Source organism: Anomaloglossus baeobatrachus, chromosome 1 (genome assembly GCF_048569485.1).
Source record: "Anomaloglossus baeobatrachus isolate aAnoBae1 chromosome 1, aAnoBae1.hap1, whole genome shotgun sequence".
Classification (NCBI taxonomy): domain Eukaryota; kingdom Metazoa; phylum Chordata; class Amphibia; order Anura; family Aromobatidae; genus Anomaloglossus; species Anomaloglossus baeobatrachus.
Window position 1 is genome coordinate 54,683,281 of NC_134353.1, and position 19,687 is coordinate 54,702,967.

Genomic DNA, 19,687 nt, shown 5'->3' on the forward strand with positions numbered 1-19,687 from the left:
TATTATAGTAGTTATATTCTTGTACATAGGGGCAGTATTATAGTAGTTATGTTCTTGTACATAGGGGGCAGTATTATAGTAGTTATATTCTTGTACATAGGAGCAGTATTATAGTAGTTATATTCTTGTACATAGGGGCAGTATTATAGTAGTTATATTCTTGTACATAGAGGCAGTATTATAGTAGTTATATTCTTGTACATAGGGGGCAGTATTATAGTAGGTATATTCTTGTACATAGGGGGCAGTATTATAGTAGGTATATTTTTGTACATAGGGGCAGTATTATAGTAGTTATATTCTTGTACATAGGAGCAGTATTATAGTAGTTATATTCTTGTACATAGGAGCAGTATTATAGTAGTTATATTCTTGTACATAGGGGCAGTATTATAGTAGTTATATTCTTGTACATAGGGGGCAGTATTATAGTAGTTATATTCTTGTACATAGGGGGCAGTATTATAGTAGGTATATTCTTGTACATAGGGGGCAGTATTATAGTAGGTATATTCTTGTACATAGGGGGCAGTATTATAGTAGTTATATTCTTGTACATAGGGGCAGTATTATAGTAGTTATATTCTTGTACATAGGGGGCAGTATTATAGTAGTTATATTCTTGTACATAGAGGCAGTATTATAGTAGTTATATTCTTGTACATAGGAGCAGTATTATAGTGGTTATATTCTTGTACATAGGGGGCAGTATTATAGTAGTTATATCCTTGTATATAGGGAGCAGTATTATAGTAGTTATATTCTTGTACATAGGAGCAGTATTATAGTAGTTATATTCTTGTACATAGAGGCAGTATTATAGTAGTTATATTCTTGTACATAGGGGGCAGTATTATAGTAGTTATATTCTTGTACATAGGGGCAGTATTATAGTAGTTATGTTCTTGTACATAGGGGGCAGTATTATAGTAGTTATATTCTTGTACATAGGAGCAGTATTATAGTAGTTATATTCTTGTACATAGGGGCAGTATTATAGTAGTTATATTCTTGTACATAGAGGCAGTATTATAGTAGTTATATTCTTGTACATAGGGGGCAGTATTATAGTAGGTATATTCTTGTACATAGGGGGCAGTATTATAGTAGGTATATTTTTGTACATAGGGGCAGTATTATAGTAGTTATATTCTTGTACATAGGAGCAGTATTATAGTAGTTATATTCTTGTACATAGGGGGGCAGTATTATAGTAGTTATATTCTTGTACATAGGGGCAGTATTATAGTAGTTATATTCTTGTACATAAAGGCAGTATTATAGTAGGTATATTCTTGTACATAGGGGGCAGTATTATAGTAGTTATGTTCTTGTACATAGGGGCAGTATTATAGTAGTTATGTTCTTGTACATAGGGGCAGTATTATAGTAGTTATATTCTTGTACATAGGGGCAGTATTATAGTAGTTATATTCTTGTACATAGGGGGCAGTATTATAGTAGTTATATTCTTGTACATAGGGGGCAGTATTATAGTAGTTATATTCTTGTACATAGGGGCAGTATTATAGTAGTTATATTCTTGTACATAGGAGCAGTATTATAGTAGTTATATTCTTGTACATAGGGGGCAGTATTATAGTAGTTATATTCTTGTACATAAAGGCAGTATTATAGTAGTTATATTCTTGTACATAGGAGCAGTATTATAGTGGTTATATTCTTGTACATAGGAGCAGTATTATAGTAGTTATATTCTTGTACATAGGGGGCAGTATTATAGTAGTTATATCCTTGTATATAGGGAGCAGTATTATAGTAGTTATATTCTTGTACATAGGAGAAGTATTATAGTAGTTATATTCTTGTACATAGAGGCAGTATTATAGTAGTTATATTCTTGTACATAGGAGCAGTATTATAGTAGTTATATTCTTGTACATAGGAGCAGTATTATAGTAGTTATATTCTTGTACATAGGGGCAGTATTATAGTAGTTATATTCTTGTACATAGGAGCAGTATTATAGTAGTTATATCCTTGTATATAGGGAGCAGTATTATAGTAGTTACATTCTTGTACATAGGGGGCAGTATTATAGTAGTTATATTCTTGTATATAGGGAGCAGTATTATAGTAGTTACATTCTTGTACATTGGGGGCAGTATTATAGTAGTTATATTCTTGTACATAGGGGCAGTATTATAGTAGTTATATTCTTGTACATAGGGGGCAGTATTATAGTAGTTATATTCTTGTACATAGGAGCAGTATTATAGTAGTTATATTCTTGTACATAGAGGCAGTATTATAGTAGGTATATTCTTGTACATAGGCGCAGTATTATAGTTATATTCTTGTACATAGGGGCAGTATTATAGTAGTTATATTCTTGTACATAGGGGCAGTATTATAGTAGGTATATTCTTGTACATAGAGGCAGTATTATAGTAGGTATATTCTTGTACATAGGCGCAGTATTATAGTAGGTATATTCTTGTACATAGGGGCAGTATTATAGTAGTTATATTCTTGTACATAGGGGCAGTATTATAGTAGGTATATTCTTGTACATAGAGGCAGTATTATAGTAGGTATATTCTTGTACATAGGCGCAGTATTATAGTAGTTATATTCTTGTACATAGGAGCAGTATTATAGTAGTTATATTCTTGTACAAAAGGGGGCAGTATTATAGTAGGTATATTCTTGTACATAGGGGGCAGTATTATAGTAGTTATATTCTTGTACATAGGGGGCAGTATTATAGTAGTTATATTCTTGTACATAAAGGCAGTATTATAGTAGGTATATTCTTGTACATAGGGGCAGTATTATAGTAGTTATATTCTTGTACATAGGGGCAGTATTATAGTAGTTATATTCTTGTACATAGGGGCAGTATTATAGTAGTTATATTCTTGTACATAGGGGGCAGTATTATAGTAGTTATATTCTTGTACATAGGAGCAGTATTATAGTAGTTATATTCTTGTACATAGGGGGCAGTATTATAGTAGTTATATCCTTGTATATAGGGAGCAGTATTATAGTAGTTACATTCTTGTACATAGGGGGCAGTATTATAGTAGTTATATTCTTGTATATAGGGAGCAGTATTATAGTAGTTATATTCTTGTATATAGGGAGCAGTATTATAGTAGTTACATTCTTGTACATAGGGGGTAGTATTATAGTAGTTATATTCTTGTACATAGGAGCAGTATTATAGTAGTTATATTCTTGTACATAGGAGCAGTATTATAGTAGTTATATTCTTGTACATAGGGGGCAGTATTATAGTAGTTATATTCTTGTACATAGGGGCAGTATTATAGTAGTTATATTCTTGTACAAAAGGGGGCAGTATTATAGTAGGTATATTCTTGTACATAGGGGGCAGTATTATAGTAGTTATATTCTTGTACATAGGGGGCAGTATTATAGTAGTTATATTCTTGTACATAAAGGCAGTATTATAGTAGGTATATTCTTGTACATAGGGGCAGTATTATAGTAGTTATATTCTTGTACATAGGGGCAGTATTATAGTAGTTATATTCTTGTACATAGGGGCAGTATTATAGTAGTTATATTCTTGTACATAGGGGGCAGTATTATAGTAGTTATATTCTTGTACATAGGAGCAGTATTATAGTAGTTATATTCTTGTACATAGGGGGCAGTATTATAGTAGTTATATCCTTGTATATAGGGAGCAGTATTATAGTAGTTACATTCTTGTACATAGGGGGCAGTATTATAGTAGTTATATTCTTGTATATAGGGAGCAGTATTATAGTAGTTATATTCTTGTATATAGGGAGCAGTATTATAGTAGTTACATTCTTGTACATAGGGGGTAGTATTATAGTAGTTATATTCTTGTACATAGGAGCAGTATTATAGTAGTTATATTCTTGTACATAGGAGCAGTATTATAGTAGTTATATTCTTGTACATAGGGGGCAGTATTATAGTAGTTATATTCTTGTACATAGGAGCAGTATTATAGTAGTTATATTCTTGTACATAGGGGGCAGTATTATAGTAGTTATATCCTTGTATATAGGGAGCAGTATTATAGTAGTTACATTCTTGTACATAGGGGGCAGTATTATAGTAGTTATATTCTTGTATATAGGGAGCAGTATTATAGTAGTTATATTCTTGTATATAGGGAGCAGTATTATAGTAGTTACATTCTTGTACATAGGGGGTAGTATTATAGTAGTTATATTCTTGTACATAGGAGCAGTATTATAGTAGTTATATTCTTGTACATAGGAGCAGTATTATAGTAGTTATATTCTTGTACATAGGGAGCAGTATTATAGTAGTTATATTCTTGTATATAGGGAGCAGTATTATAGTAGTTATATTCTTGTACATAGGGGGCAGTATTATAGTAGTTATATTCTTGTATATAGGGAGCAGTATTATAGTAGTTATATTCTTGTATATAGGGAGCAGTATTATAGTAGTTATATTCTTGTACATAGGGGGCAGTATTATAGTAGTTATATTCTTGTATATAGGGAGCAGTATTATAGTAGTTATTTTCTTGTACATAGGCGCAGTATTATAGTAGTTATATTCTTGTACATAGGAGCAGTATTATAGTCGTTATATTCTTGTACATAGGGGCAGTATTATAGTAGTTATATTCTTGTATATAGGGGGCAGTATTATAGTAGTTATATTCTTGTACATAGGGGGCAGTATTATAGTAGTTATATTCTTGTACATAGGGGGCAGTATTATAGTAGTTATATTCTTGTACATAGGAGCAGTATTATAGTAGTTATATTCTTGTACATAGGAGCAGTATTATAGTAGTTATATTCTTGTACATAGGGAGCAGTATTATAGTAGTTATATTCTTGTATATAGGGAGCAGTATTATAGTAGTTATATTCTTGTACATAGGGGGCAGTATTATAGTAGTTATATTCTTGTACATAGAGGCAGTATTATAGTAGGTATATTCTTGTACATAGGGGCAGTATTATAGTAGTTATATTCTTGTACATAGGAGCAGTATTATAGTAGTTATATTCTTGTACATAGGAGCAGTATTATAGTAGTTATATTCTTGGACATAGGAGCAGTATTATAGTAGTTGTATTCTTGTACATAGGGGGCAGTATTATAGTAGTTATATTCTTGTACATAGGAGCAGTATTATAGTAGTTATATTCTTGTACATAGGAGCAGTATTATAGTAGTTATATTCTTGTACATAGGAGCAGTATTATAGTAGTTATATTCTTGTACATAGGAGCAGTATTATAGTAGTTATATTCTTGTACATAGGAGCAGTATTATAGTAGTTGTATTCTTGTACATAGGGGGCAGTATTATAGTAGTTATATTCTTGGACATAGGAGCAGTATTATAGTAGTTGTATTCTTGTACATAGGGGGCAGTATTATAGTAGTTATATTCTTGTACATAGGGGGCAGTATTATAATAGTTATATTCTTGTACATAGGAGCAGTATTATAATAGTTATATTCTTGTACATAGGGGGCAGTATTATAGTAGTTATATTCTTGTACATAGGAGCAGTATTATAGTAGTTATATTCTTGTACATAGGGAGCAGTATTATAGTAGTTATGTTCTTGTACATAGGAGCAGTATTATAGTAGTTATATTCTTGTACATAGGGGCAGTATTATAGTAGTTATATTCTTGTACATAGGGGGCAGTATTATAGTAGTTATATTCTTTTACATAGGGGGCAGTATTATAGTAGTTATATTCTTGTACATAGGGGGCAGTATTATAGTAGTTATATTCTTGTATATAGGGGGCAGTATTATAGCAGTTTTATTCATGTACATAGGGGCAGTGTTATAGTTATAGACCTTAGATTTGAGTAGACACCTGAGCTGCAGGGGGGGGAGGAGATCACCACCTTTCTGTTTGTCTGTTGCTATAGCCGTTTGGATGAGATGGCAGTATATACTGTATACACGACACCATATGGTCTCCGGTGATACGGGTTATGAGCTGATACGACAAAGTCATAAAATAATCTTTGTATGTGGAGTTTATGATGTTTGGAGCCTGTGAGGAGCGCAACCTTTGGAATCATTGCATCACTGATCCGTTATGAGGGATCGAAGCTTCTAAAGGGATTGCTCGGATTAACTATTAATTGCCCGTGCAAACCAAGTGACCCGGAGAGCCGCACCATTCACCCATGGGCTCTGATGATTAGCAAGTTTAGAAGCCACTAAACACAAAAGGCAAATTTAAAAATATTGAAAAGATCTACTTGCTGATGGTTTCCAGGTAGCAATAAGCTTTGCCTTTTAATTGACTGCACTCAGTGAAGTGGATGCAGCTTTGGAAGATGAATGGATTCAACAGGATAAGTAATGGAAAATATGGTGCTCAGCATAAATGAGTACACCCCAACAGATTTGTCTGAAAGCTCTTAGTTTCCTTTCATAATCCCCATTTTCTGTGGGATACCATATTACAAAAGACTCCCATAAATCTGGTCCATGATTTGTTATATTTTGCACACCTACTAAAGTAATTTTCCTAAAAAAAAAAAAAAAAAAAAAAAAAACCCCATTCAAAACCATGTTGCAAAAATGAGCACACCCCCAAAAAAGTGTTTAAAGCAAATCTAAAGTTTATACTACAAACGTATAATTAACAAGAATTCAGCTGCCAGTAAGTCTATTCAATACACAGGTGACTATAAAGGGCATTACTTAAAGAAATCCTCTGTCAGCAATGGTACCACATGGAAGAGAAATGCGACAAGGTGGAAACTCTTTGGAGCATATCTAAAGTTTATACTACAAAATACTATTTAACAAAAATTCAACCAAAGCGAATATTAATTGCACAGCTGTTCAGGAGACTGGTGACAATTAAGGGTGTTACTTAAAACCCCTGCCAGCAATGGTACCACATGGAAGAGAAAAGCCACAAGGTAAAAACTCATTGGAACAAATCTAAAGTTTATACTACGAAATTCTAATGAACAAAAATTCAACCAAAGAGAATATTAATTACACAGCTGTCCAGCAAACTGGTGACAATAAAGAGCGTTACTTAAAGACAACCCCTGTCAGCAATAGTATCACATGGAAGAGAAATGCCAGAAAGTGGAAACTCACTGAAACTAATATAAAGTTTATACTACAAAATTCTAATTAATAAGACTTCAACCACCAGTAAGTCTATTCATTACACAGATGTTCAGCAGACAGGTGATTATGAAGAGCGTTACTCAAAGAAAATCCTTGTCAGCAATGGTACCACGTGGAAGAGAAATGCCAGACGGAAACTCATTGGAACAAATCTAAAGTTTATACTACAAAATACTAATTAACGAAAATTCAACCAAAGGGAATATTAATTACACAGCTGTTCAGGAGACTGGTGACAATAAAGGGCGTTACTTAAAGAAAACCCCTGTCAGCAATAGTACCACATGGAAGAGAAATGCCACAGGGCAGAAACTAATTGAAATAAATATAAAGTTTGAACTACAAAATACTAATTAACAAAAATTCAACCAAAGGGAATACTGATTACACAGCTGTCCAGCAGACTGGTGACTATGAAGAGCATTACTTAAAGAAAACCCTTTATCAGCAATGGTACCACATGGAAAAGAAATGCCACAAGGTGGAAACTCATTGGAACAAACTAAATGTATACTACAAAATACTAATTAACAAAAATTCAACCAAAGGGAATATTAATTACACAGCTGTTCAGCAGACTGGTGACAATAAAGGGCGTTACTTAAAGAAAACCCCTGTCAGCAATAGTACCACATGGGAAAGAAATGTCTCAAGAAGGAAAATCATTTCTTTACATAACAAAAGTGAAGACTGCAAGAAGATCAGCAAAGTTTTAATTATCAGTCAGGATACAAAACAACAAAGATGGAACTGCAACCATCAAATCTTGGCACTTGTGTGCTAATTTATTTATGCACAGTGACTCACCCAGCAGAATAGTGAGTGCAGCTCTGCAGTATAATATAGGATGTAATGATACCGTGGTCCCGCACCACTCCCGTCCTGGTGTATCGTCAGTATATAGCAGTTCACTGATCAATGTTTGGTTATCTTTCGCTGATAGGTCATCAAAAAATCAAAACACTTGGATGAAGTCCTGTCCAAAATGGATTCCGAGCAAGCCAATAACTACAGTCGTTTTATATGGAGGTGGAGAGCCAAGCACCCCACTCCTCCCCAAAGATCGGGGGCCTTCCTATTGTACTCCCAAAAGAAAATGGCGGCTTATAAAGCACTGTCTCCCGAGGGATCAAAGGAATATGGAAGGGAAGAGGCTGTTAATCAGGTGAGACACCGATATACTACGGCTCCCAGAATGCAGCAGCTAAAGCACCACTTCCGCCACCTTCTATCGCTGTTGCACCGGTTGGTCTCTGTCAATATGTGATTTGCCGACATCTCCAGTGTTTCAAGAGACAGGGGTCACAAATCATTTTAAGTCTATGAGAGCCTAATCCTGGCTCTTATAGACTTATATAGCGCTCTTGTACTGTAATTTCATGAGACAGTGGTCACAGATTAATACAAGTTTATGAGAGCCTTGTCCTGGATTTCATAGACTTCAATTGAGCTCTTGTAATGTAACTTTATGAGCTAAATTAGTACAAAAGCTCAATATAAGTCTATAAGCATTAGGCTCTCATAGACTTGTACTACTACCGACTCATTACGTTACATTACTCAATATATGTCTATAAGAGCAAGCATTATGCTCTCATAGACTTGTAATCTAACTTTATGAGACGGGAGTCACAAATTAGTACAAGTGCATGAGATTCTTGTTTTGGCTTTCATAGGCTTAGTGTATATTGAGTTCTTTTAATGTAATTTCATGAGCCGAGGTCACTAATTAGTACAAGTCTATGAGAGCATCGTCCTGGTTCTCATAGACTTATAGTGAGCGCTTGTAATGTAACTTCATAAGATGGTGGTCACAAATTTGTACGAGTCTGAGAGCGTAATTCTTGCTTTTATAGACTTATATTGAGCTCTTGTAATGTAACATTGTGAGTCGGGAGTCACAAATTAGTGCAAGTCTATGAAGGCCTAATTCTGGCTATTATAGACTTGTATTGAGCTCTTGTAATTTTATGAGCCAGTGGTCACAAATTAGTAGAAGTCTGTCAGAGCCTCATTCTGGGAGTCATAGACTTTTATATTGAACTCTTGTACTAATTTGTGACTCCCTGCTCATGAAGTTACATTACAAGAGCTCAATATTTAAAGTCTATGAGACTCAGAATGAGGCTGTCATTGACTTGTACTAATTTGTGACCCCTTGCTTATGACATTACATTGTAAGAGTTCAATATGTCTTTAAGAGCCAGGGTGAGGCTCTCATAGACTTCTACTAATTTGTAAGTACCGGCTTATGAAGTTACAGTACAAGTCTATGAGAGCCTCATCCTTGCTTTCATAGACTTCTATTGACCTCTTGCAATGTAACTTCACGAGCTGAGGGTCACAACTTGGCACAAGTCTATAAACTGAAAAATAAGGAGCGCTGATAGTGTAATACCAACAGATCAGTGAGGTAGATCAGGAAAAATACACTCACCTGAAAAGCTTGTGAGATAGTCACAACCACTGATAGAGCATAGGATGAAGGCGTCTGCTGCAGCCCCACAAGGATGTGCATACAAATCAGAGTGAAGAGGGGGTTAATGCCGCGCATCAGCCAAAATGAAGATGTAGCACGTTGATGTTATAAACGTATTCTTTTATTCCATCGGTCTACGCGTTTCGAGGATACACCTCTTCTTCAGGACCAGTGCATCAACATAGTATGATTATAGATATATATAGATACTATGTTGATGCACTGGTCCTGAAGAAGAGGTGTATCCTCGAAACGCGTAGACCGATGGAATAAAAGAATACGTTTATAACATCAACGTGCTACATCTTCATTTTGGCTGATGCGCGGCATTAACCCCCTCTTCACTCTGATTTGTATGGCACAAGTCTATGAGAGCCTCAGCCTTGCTTTTATAGACTTCTTGACCTCCTGCAATGTAACTTCATGAGCTGAAGGTCACAAATTGGCACAAGTCTATCAGAGCATAATTCTGGCTCTCATAGACTTGTTTTGAGGGCTTCTAATGTAACCTCTGACTTCCGGCTAGTCAAAAGTTACGGGTACAAGATGGCGCCGTGGAGGGACTCCGAAAAAGCATTAAACTGCTGGAGGATGAGTATAATACCAGGTAAAGGAGTTAAGGATGATTGCCATTAACCCTCCCCTCCCCAGCCTATTGATGCAAACTTTTATTTTTTTTGTTCCCCAGCTGTTAAACAGTTGGTACGACCTGGACCCAAAGGTGCGGAATAAGTATATGAAGCGGTCGTCTCGCCGTCCGGACCCGTGCATCGCAGTTCTCCGCCCAGATCTGTATTTTGGATCCGTGTCTGAAAATTTTCGAGACAAAGTGGACCAGTACACTGTGCACCGGGATATGCAGAGCTCCGGCTACGAGGAGTGCAAGGTGGCGTCTGAGAGGTAACGCACCGCTATGTATGCCGCACCACACCGTTCCATTACTTGTCCCCCAACGTTGCTCTGTCGTCCACCATTTTTGGGGGTATACCCTTACTGGAGGCGGACGCCCAGACACAGTCTCCAATAGAGGGAGCGTTTCTTTTTTTTGGGACCCTCAAGTATTAGCCACAGAAGATACAAAGGGCGTCTTCTTTAGTTATGGAGGACCCACCAGGTTTATGCATCACACACAGCCCATTAATTTCAATGGATGCTGTGTACTACTTAAAGGGATTGTCCACTTTTGGAGGGGGGAGGGGGGGTTCTGCATGTATTTAGGGCAAAAATTATTTTTGAAATTGGGTTTCATTAAAGGGGTTATCCGGGATAATTTTTTTTTTAACTTATGGGCCTAACAAGTAACAGGCAGGTACCATAACTTTCATTTTATAAGACGCACTGGATTATAAGACGCACCCCAAATTTAGAGGTATAAATAAGGTAAAAATATGGGGTCTGTCTTTTATAATCCAGTGCTGTCTTACCAGTTGGGGGGTGGCAGCAGTGGTGGAGCGGGGCGGCAGGGGCGGTGGTGGAGCGGGGCGACAGGAGGCCGGGGCGGTGGTGGAGCGGGGCGACAGGAGGCCGGGGCGGTGGTGGAGCGGGGCGACAGGAGGCCGGGGCGGTGGTGGAGCGGGGTGACAGGAGGCCGGGGCGGTGGTGGAGCGGGGCGACAGGAGGCAGGGGCGGTGGTGGAGCGGGGCGACAGGAGGCAGGGGCGGTGGTGGAGCGGGGTCACAGGAGGCAGGGGCAGTGGTGGAGTAGGGTGATGCTGAGGCAGGGGCGGTGGTGGAGTGGGGTCACAGGAGACGGGCGGTGATGAAGCGGGGCACGGGAGGCAGGGGTGGTGGTGCAGCGGGGTCACAGCAGGCAGGGGCGGTGGTGAAGTGCGGTCACAGGAGGCAGGGGCGGTGGAGGAGTGCGGTCACAGGAGGCAGGGGCGGTGGAGGAGTGGGGTCACAGGAGGCAGGGGTGGTGGTGGAGTGGGGTCACAGGAGGCAGGGGTGGTGGAGTGGGGTCACAGGAGGCAGGGGTGGTGGAGTGGGGTCACAGGAGGCAGGGGCGGTGGTGGAGCGGGGTCACAGGAGGCAGGGGCGGTGGTGGAGTAGGGTCACAGGAGGCAGGGGTGGTGGTGGAGTGGGGTCACAGGAGGCAGGGATGGTGGTGGAGTAGGATGATGCGGGGCGGTGGTGGAGTGGGGTCACAGGAGGCGGGGGCGGTGGTGGAGCGGGGTCACAGGAGGCGGTGGTGGAGTAGGGTGATGCTGAGGCAGGGACGGTGGTGGAGTGGGGTCACAGGAGATAAGGGAGGAGGTGGCGTGGTGTCACAGGAGGCAGGGGCAGTGGTGGAGTAGGGTGATGCTGAGGCAGGGGTGGTGGAGGAGCGGGGTCACAGGAGGCAGGGCCGTCGTGGGGTGGGGTCACAGGAGGTGGGGGCGGTGGTGGAGCAAGGTCACAGGAGGCAGGGGCGATGGTGGAGCAAGGTCACAGGAGGCAGGGGCGATGGTGAAGCGGGGTCACAGGAGGCAGGGGGGGAGGTGGAGCGGGGGTCACAGGAGGAAGGGGAGGAGGTGGAGTGGGGTCACAGGAGGCAGGGACGGTGGTGGAGTAGGGCGATGCTGCAGCTGGTGTCCCAGATGAGACAGGAACATCCAGAAAGTGTTGGCAGTGAGGGCTTCAAAGAAATGGCGCCTAGAGTTGGCACATGCATAAATTGCACTACGGGCTCAATGACAAGCTGATGTCTCCTATTCGCATGCGCCACCTCCGGGTGCCATTTTCCTTGCGTCCGCTGCTGGGAGATCAATGGACCGAAGACAGATAAGATCTTGAACCGAGAGCTCCATCTGCACACTCACTGATTCCGGGCGCCATTATTTGAAGCCCACACCGGTGACATTTTCAGGATGGCCCCTGCCTCACCACCTGCTGCGCAGCACAGCCTACAGCATTGCCCCTGCCTCCATTCTCCACCACCACCCCGATAAGCTACAATCTGCTTATAAGGCACACCCCTCATTTTCCTCCCAAATTTTTGGCAGGAAAAGTGCGTCTAAAAATACGATAGTTGCTAACTACCTGCCTTCTTCTCCCTGGTGTTGGCTCAGGGTGGTCACAGACCACTTTTGCCAGTGATTCTGCTACTGACGGCACTTCCTATCAGACAAATGTGAACAGGTGCAAACTGAACCTAAAATATACGCTAACAAATATACAGCTGCACTCTGAGACACTAAGGTATGTACATTGGTTATAAAAGTTTGGACATGCATTAAAAAAATACATTAAAAAATTGAGACACTTGGCTCATTAAAAACGCCAGTTTTATGTGAGCCCAGTTTGCACCTATTCACATTTGTCTGTTAGAAAGTGTCATCCATTTTTTCATTTTGGATTATAGCCTTCTAACTGAGCACTCTTTCCCACCAGCACAAGGTGGTTTTTAATTTCCTATTAGTAGGTTACTGCCTGCCCAGGTAGAGGCATATTTTGGTAGTGACCCAGCAAAAAAGATACGCCTTGAGGCTGGCTGCGGGGCTTACATAAAACTGGCCTTTTTTATGCGATAAGTGTCTCAATTTTTACATTTGTTTCCTTAGCAGTGATTCATGTCCAAATTCCTATATTCAGTGTCTGTATACCTTAGCCTCTGAGTGCAGCTGTATATTTTTTAGTGTTTATTTCATGTTCAGTTTGCACCTGTTCACATTTGTATGTTAGAAAGTGCCACACATTTTTTTCATTTTGGATTTTAGGGACATCCCTTCTGACTGAGCACTTCTTACCACCAGCTAAAGGCGATTTTTTTATTTCTTATTAGTAGGTTCCTGCCTGCCCGGGTATAGGCATTTAGGTAGGGACCTAACATAAGAGATACGCCTTGACGCTGGCTGCTGGGCTTACATAAAACTGGCCTTTTATTATGCCCTAAGTGTCTCAATTTTTACATTGGTTTCCTTAGCAGTGATTCATGTCCAAATTCCTATATTCAGTGTCTGTATACCTTAGCCGCTGTGTGCAGCTGTATATTTTTTTAGAGTATATTTCATGTTCAGTTTGCACCTGTTCACATTTGTCTGTTAAGAAGCGCCATCAGTTTTCTCATCAAAAAGGCAGATTTTTTAATTTTTTTTTTTGTGTTCAATGGTCTAGAATTTCCTTTTATTCTAGTACATTCATTGTAATTATTTTTTTGGGATACAGTTTGAGGACTTTGCTGCAGCTGAAGTGGCAGCGGGCCTTGTGTGACCCCGGGGACGCGGTCGGCCTTCTTGCAGCTCAGAGCATCGGAGAACCTTCCACCCAGATGACACTGAACACCTTCCACTTTGCCGGCAGAGGAGAGATGAACGTCACGCTAGGTATTCCCAGGTGAGTGATGGCTGCTCCCGGGAGTCTGCATGCCCTCTGTTGTTGCCCCTTTGGTGTGATGACACTATATTTCCAAAAGTATGTGATCCCTCCACATTACACCTCCCACTAATATGGAGGTGGTGCTTTTGCAGATATAACAGCTCCTACACTTCTCAAAGATTATGGAGGGGATTTTGTCCTCTTCATCCAGAAGAGCATTTGTGCGGGGACACTATGTTAGGGGGATTCCGGGGTCACTATATCCATTATAGGTGTTGGATGGGACTGTTCTTCCACCAAACTCCCCCAACCGCGTCTGTATGGCCCTTGTGCCCTGGGCTCCGTCATGGAGAGAAGAACATGTCTCCAAAGTCCAGTGGTGACAGCGGCTTTACACCACTCCATCCGACATGTGGCATTGTGTTTGATGTACAGATCGGCATTGTGCTTGGTGATGTTCGGCTCGGCATTGTGCTTGGTGATGTACGTCTCGGCATTGTGCTTGGTGATGTACGGCTCGGCATTGTGCTTGGTGATGTACGGCTCGGCATTGTGCTTGGTGATGTACGGCTCGGCATTGTGCTTGGTGATGTACGGCTCGGCATTGTGCTTGGTGATGTACGGCTCGGCATTGTGCTTGGTGATGTACGGCTCGGCATTGTGCTTGGTGAGGTACGGCTCAGCATTGTGCTTGGTGATGTATGGCTCAGCATTGTGCTTGGTGAGGTACGGCTCGGCATTGTGCTTGGTGATGTACGGCTTGGCATTTTGCTTAGTGATGTACGGCTCGGCATTGTGCTTGGTGATGTACGGCTCGGCATTTTGCTTGGTGAGGTACGGCTCAGCATTGTGCTTGGTGAGGTACGGCTCGGCATTGTGCTTAGTGATGTACGGCTCGGTATTGTGCTTGGTGATGTACGGCTCGGCATTGTGCTTGGTGATGTACGGCTTGGCATTGTGCTTGGTGATGTACGGCTCGGCATTGTGCTTGGTGATGTACGGCTCGGCATTGTGCTTGGTGATGTACGGCTCGGCATTGTGCTTGGTGATGTACGGCTCGGCACTGTGCTTGGTGATGTACGGCTCTGCACTGTGCTTGGTGATGTACGGCTCGGCATTGTGCTTGGTGATGTACGGCTCGGCATTGTGCTTGGTGATGTACGGCTCGGCATTGTGCTTGGTGATGTACGGCTCAGCATTGTGCTTGGTGATGTATGGCTCAGCATTGTGCTTGGTGATGTACGGCTCGGCATTGTGCTTGGTGATGTATGGCTTGGCATTGTGCTTGGTGATGTATGGTTTGGCATTTTGCTTAGTGATGTACGGCTCGGCATTGTGCTTGGTGATGTACGGCTCGGCACTGTGCTTGGTGATGTACGGCTCTGCACTGTGCTTGGTGATGTACGGCTCGGCATTGTGCTTGGTGATGTACGGCTCGGCATTGTGCTTGGTGATGTACGGCTCGGCATTGTGCTTGGTGATGTACGGCTCGGCATTGTGCTTGGTGATGTACGGCTCGGCATTGTGCTTGGTGATGTACGGCTCAGCATTGTGCTTGGTGATGTATGGCTCAGCATTGTGCTTGGTGATGTACGGCTCGGCATTGTGCTTGGTGATGTATGGCTTGGCATTGTGCTTGGTGATGTATGGTTTGGCATTTTGCTTAGTGATGTACGGCTCGGCATTGTGCTTGGTGATGTACGGCTCGGCATTTTGCTTGGTGAGGTACGGCTCAGCATTGTGCTTGGTGAGGTACGGCTCGGCATTGTGCTTAGTGATGTACGGCTCGGTATTGTGCTTGGTGATGTACGGCTCGGCATTGTGCTTGGTGATGTACGGCTTGGCATTGTGCTTGGTGATGTACGGCTCGGCATTGTGCTTGGTGATGTACGGCTCGGCATTGTGCTTGGTGATGTACGGCTCGGCATTGTGCTTGGTGATGTACGGCTCGGCACTGTGCTTGGTGATGTACGGCTCGGCACTGTGCTTGGTGATGTATGGCTCGGCATTGTGCTTGGTGATGTACGGCTCGGCATTGTGCTTGGTGATGTATGGCTCAGCATTGTGCTTGGTGATGTACGGCTCGGCATTGTGCTTGGTGATGTATGGCTTGGCATTGTGCTTGGTGATGTATGGTTTGGCATTGTGCTTGGTGATGTATGGCTCGGCATTGTGCTTGGTGATGTATGGCTCGGCATAGTTCTTGGTGATGTATGGCTCGGCATTGTGCTTGGTGATGTATGGCTCGGCATAGTTCTTGGTGATGTAGCGCTCGGCATTGTGCTTGGTGATGTACGGCTCGGCATTGTGCTTGGTGATGTATGGCTCGGCATAGTTCTTGGTGATGTACGGCTCGGCATTGTGCTTGGTGATGTATGGCTCGGCATTGTGCTTGGTGATGTATGGCTCGGCATAGTTCTTGGTGATGTACGGCTCGGCATTGTGCTTGGTGATGTATGGCTCGGCATTGTGCTTGGTGATGTATGGCTCGGCATAGTTCTTGGTGATGTACGGCTCGGCATTGTGCTTGGTGATGTATGGCTCGGCATTGTGCTTGATGTATGGCTTGGCATTGTGCTTGGTGATGTATGGCTTGGCATAGTGCTTGGTGATGTATGTCTCCACTACAGGGAATATGTAGTATCACACACAGTCATGCTTATATCACCCTTTGGAGATAGTTCCTACTTAATGTTTTTTTTCCCTTTTTTTTTTTTTTTATGTTTGAAGGTATTCTTAAAGTGCACAGATCTTAAAGGGGTGGTTCACCCATTTTTTTTATTTTCTGTATGAGCTATACTTACCTTTCTAGGCGTCTTCTCCATTGCCTTCTGTTTCCATTTCTGGCGCTGAGCGGCGCTATCCTGCACGCTCAGTGCCAGTCACATGACCCCCTGGAGCTGTGGCCGCCGGCATCCTCTGACGTCCCGGCATTTCCGGGCTCTCAAACAAGACGGGTACGTCACAGGATGCCGGCGCCACTCAGATTGAGTGACAGGGCTGTGGGCGGTGACTACCGCACGTCACAGCCCAGCATCGAGGGGAGGAGCCGGAGGACGTCACTGTGGAGCCGGCGTCCTGCAGAGAGGCTGAGACACGGGGCGCCAGGGTGCAGTACAGGGGGGGTCTTTAGCTGAATCCCCCCCCTGCACGTAAGTATGTGCTCACACTCTCCACCCGCCCGCTCTGCTGCGATGTCAGGAGAGCGGCCGGTGTCGGGCAGTGTGATCATCTGCTCCTCCCAGCAGCAAGACACTGGCAGGCATGTCACCGCTGTGCTCTGCCACCTGTCCTGCTGCATGGGACCAACTGTCTGCACTCTGTCACCTGCACCACAAGTCACAGAGTGGAGACAGTTGGTGACAGAGCACCTCTGCCCCCCCCCCTGTTCTTTCCCCACTCTCTTCTCTCCCCCCACTCTTCTCCCCCTCCCCTCTTCCCCCTCTTCTCTGCCCCCCTCTTATCCCTCTCCCCCTCTTATCCCTCTCTCCCCTCCCCTCTCTTTTCCCTCGCTCTCTTCCCCCCTCGCTCTCTTTTCCTCCCCCCTGCGCTCTCTTTTCCTCCCCCCTCGCTCTTTTTTCCTCACCCCTCGCTCTCTTTTCCTCCCCCCTCGCTCTCTTTTCCTCCCCCCTCGCTCTCTTTTCCTCCCCCTGCGCTCTCTTTTCCTCCCCCCTGCGCTCTTTTCCTCCCCCCTGCGCTCTCTTTTCCTCACCCCTGCGCTCTCTTTTCCTCACCCCTCGCTCTCTTTTCCTCCCCCTCGCTCTCTTTTCCTCCCCCTCGCTCTCTTTTCCTCCCCCTCGCTCTCTTTTCCTCCCCCCTGCGCTCTCTTTTCCTCACCCCTGCGCTCTCTTTTCCTCACCCCTGCGCTCTTTTCCTCACCCCTGCGCTCTCTTTTCCTCACCCCTCGCTCTCTTTTCCTCCCCCCTCGCTCTCTTTTCCTCCCCCCTCGCTCTCTTTTCCTCCCCCCTGCGCTCTCTTTTCCTCCCCCCTGCGCTCTCTTTTCCTCCCCCCTGCGCTCTCTTTTTTTCCTCCCGCGCTCTTTTTTTCCTCCCGCGCTCTTTTTTTCCTCCCGCGCTCTCTTTTTTTCCTCCCCCCTGCGCTCTCTTTCCACCCCCCCGGTCGCTCTCTTCCCCCCCCCCCCCGCTCGCTTTCTTTTCCTCCCCCCCCTCGCTCGCTCTCTTTTCCCTCGCTCTCTCCTGGCATGGTCAGTACAGAAATCTCTCCATCGTGGAGGGGTGAGAGGGAGTAATAAACATGGAGTCCCTACTGTGTCTGTGTATTTATTTCTAATAAAGTATTTTTCTCTGTGTGGTCTTTTTTTTTTTAACCCTTTATTGGAGATTCTTAATGGCCAGGTCAACCTTGGCCTGACATTTAGAATCTCGGGCTTTATACCAGCGGGTAAAACATAGCTGGTATTAACCCCTTATTACCCAGCGTGCCACCTGCCACCAGGGCCACTGGAAGAGTTGGATACAGCGCCAGAAGATGGCGCTTCTATAAAAGCGCCATTTTCTGGGGCGGCTGTGGACTGCAATTCGCAGCGGGGGGCCCAGAAAGTTTGGGCACCCTTCACTGCGGATTCCAATCCCCAGCTGCCTAGTTGTACCTGGCTGGACTCAAAAATTCGGCGAAGCCCATGTCATTTTTTTTTTTTAATTATTTCATGAAATTCATGAAATTAAAAAAAAAAAAGGGCTTCTCTATATTTTTGGTTCCCAGCCGGGTACAACTAGGCAGCTGGGGGTTGGGGGCAGCCCGTAGCTGCCTGCTGTACCTGGCTAGCATACAAAAATATGGCGAAGCCCACGTCATTTTCTTAAAAACGTTTTCAGGGAAAAACCTTTATAAAAAAAAAAAAAAAAAATGCTTCCCTGCATTTCTATTGCCAGTGAAAGTAACACCAAGCAGCGGGGGCTAGCAGCCAGTAGCTGCTTTGGTTACCCTTAGCAACAGAAAATGCAGCGGGAGCCCACAAACAATGTGATTTTTTTTTTTTTTTTTTTTTTTAATTAATTTTTTTTTAAAAAAAACGGCATGGGCTTCGCCCATCGAGCACCAGAGCATTTTACTGCTCAATTCATCCCAAGTAATCAGATGACTCCAGTGTCGGCCGATTACTTGTTCTGTGTCCCCCTGCATCCATCGCAGCGTGTACGGGCTGTGAGGTCAGCGGAGTGGAGACAGTGACATGCTCTGCTCTGACACATAGTGTGCTGCATGTCACTATCTTTCTCCACTCTGGCACTTGTAGTGCAGGTGACCGGATGCTGCATGTCACGTTTTTGCCGCGATTTGGTGCCTTTTTTGCTGCGTTTTTGCTCACTGCGTTTTTAATCAGTGCACAATGCCATTAAAGATTGTTGATGAAAAAAATAAAAAAGGTCTGATGTCATTTCCTTATTCAAAATGTTCATTGTATGCAGGAGAGCAGACAGCAGCTGCAGAACTACAAGGCTCAGCATCCTCCATCCAGGACTCTATGCAGTTTTTTACCCAAAAAGAAAAAAAAAATGACGTGGGCTTCGCCATATTTTTGTATGCTAGCCGGGTACAGCAGGCAGGTACGGGCTGCCCCCAACCCCCAGCTGCCTAGTTGTACTCGGCTGGGAACCAAAAATATAGAGAAGCCCTTTTTTTTTTTTAATTATTTCATGAATTTCATGAATAATTTAAAAAAAAAATGACGTGAGCTTCGCCTAATTTTGGTGTCCAGCCGTGTACAACTAGGCAGCTGGGGATTGGAATCCACAGTGAAGGGTGCCCATGCTTTCTGGA

The 19,687-nt window shown here is 43.1% G+C and overlaps 1 protein-coding gene across 1 annotated transcript in view; it reads left to right on the forward strand.

Annotated features, from left to right (window-relative positions):
• Window positions 1-19,687, forward strand: part of POLR1A (RNA polymerase I subunit A) — a 155,288-nt gene that overhangs the window by 113,080 nt on the left and 22,521 nt on the right. Inside the window, exons 23-25 of the mRNA XM_075332180.1 lie at window positions 8,082-8,303; window positions 10,306-10,517; window positions 13,760-13,927. Of these exons, the coding sequence (XP_075188295.1) occupies window positions 8,082-8,303; window positions 10,306-10,517; window positions 13,760-13,927 (602 nt within the window). The remainder of the gene's footprint in view (window positions 1-8,081; window positions 8,304-10,305; window positions 10,518-13,759; window positions 13,928-19,687) is intronic.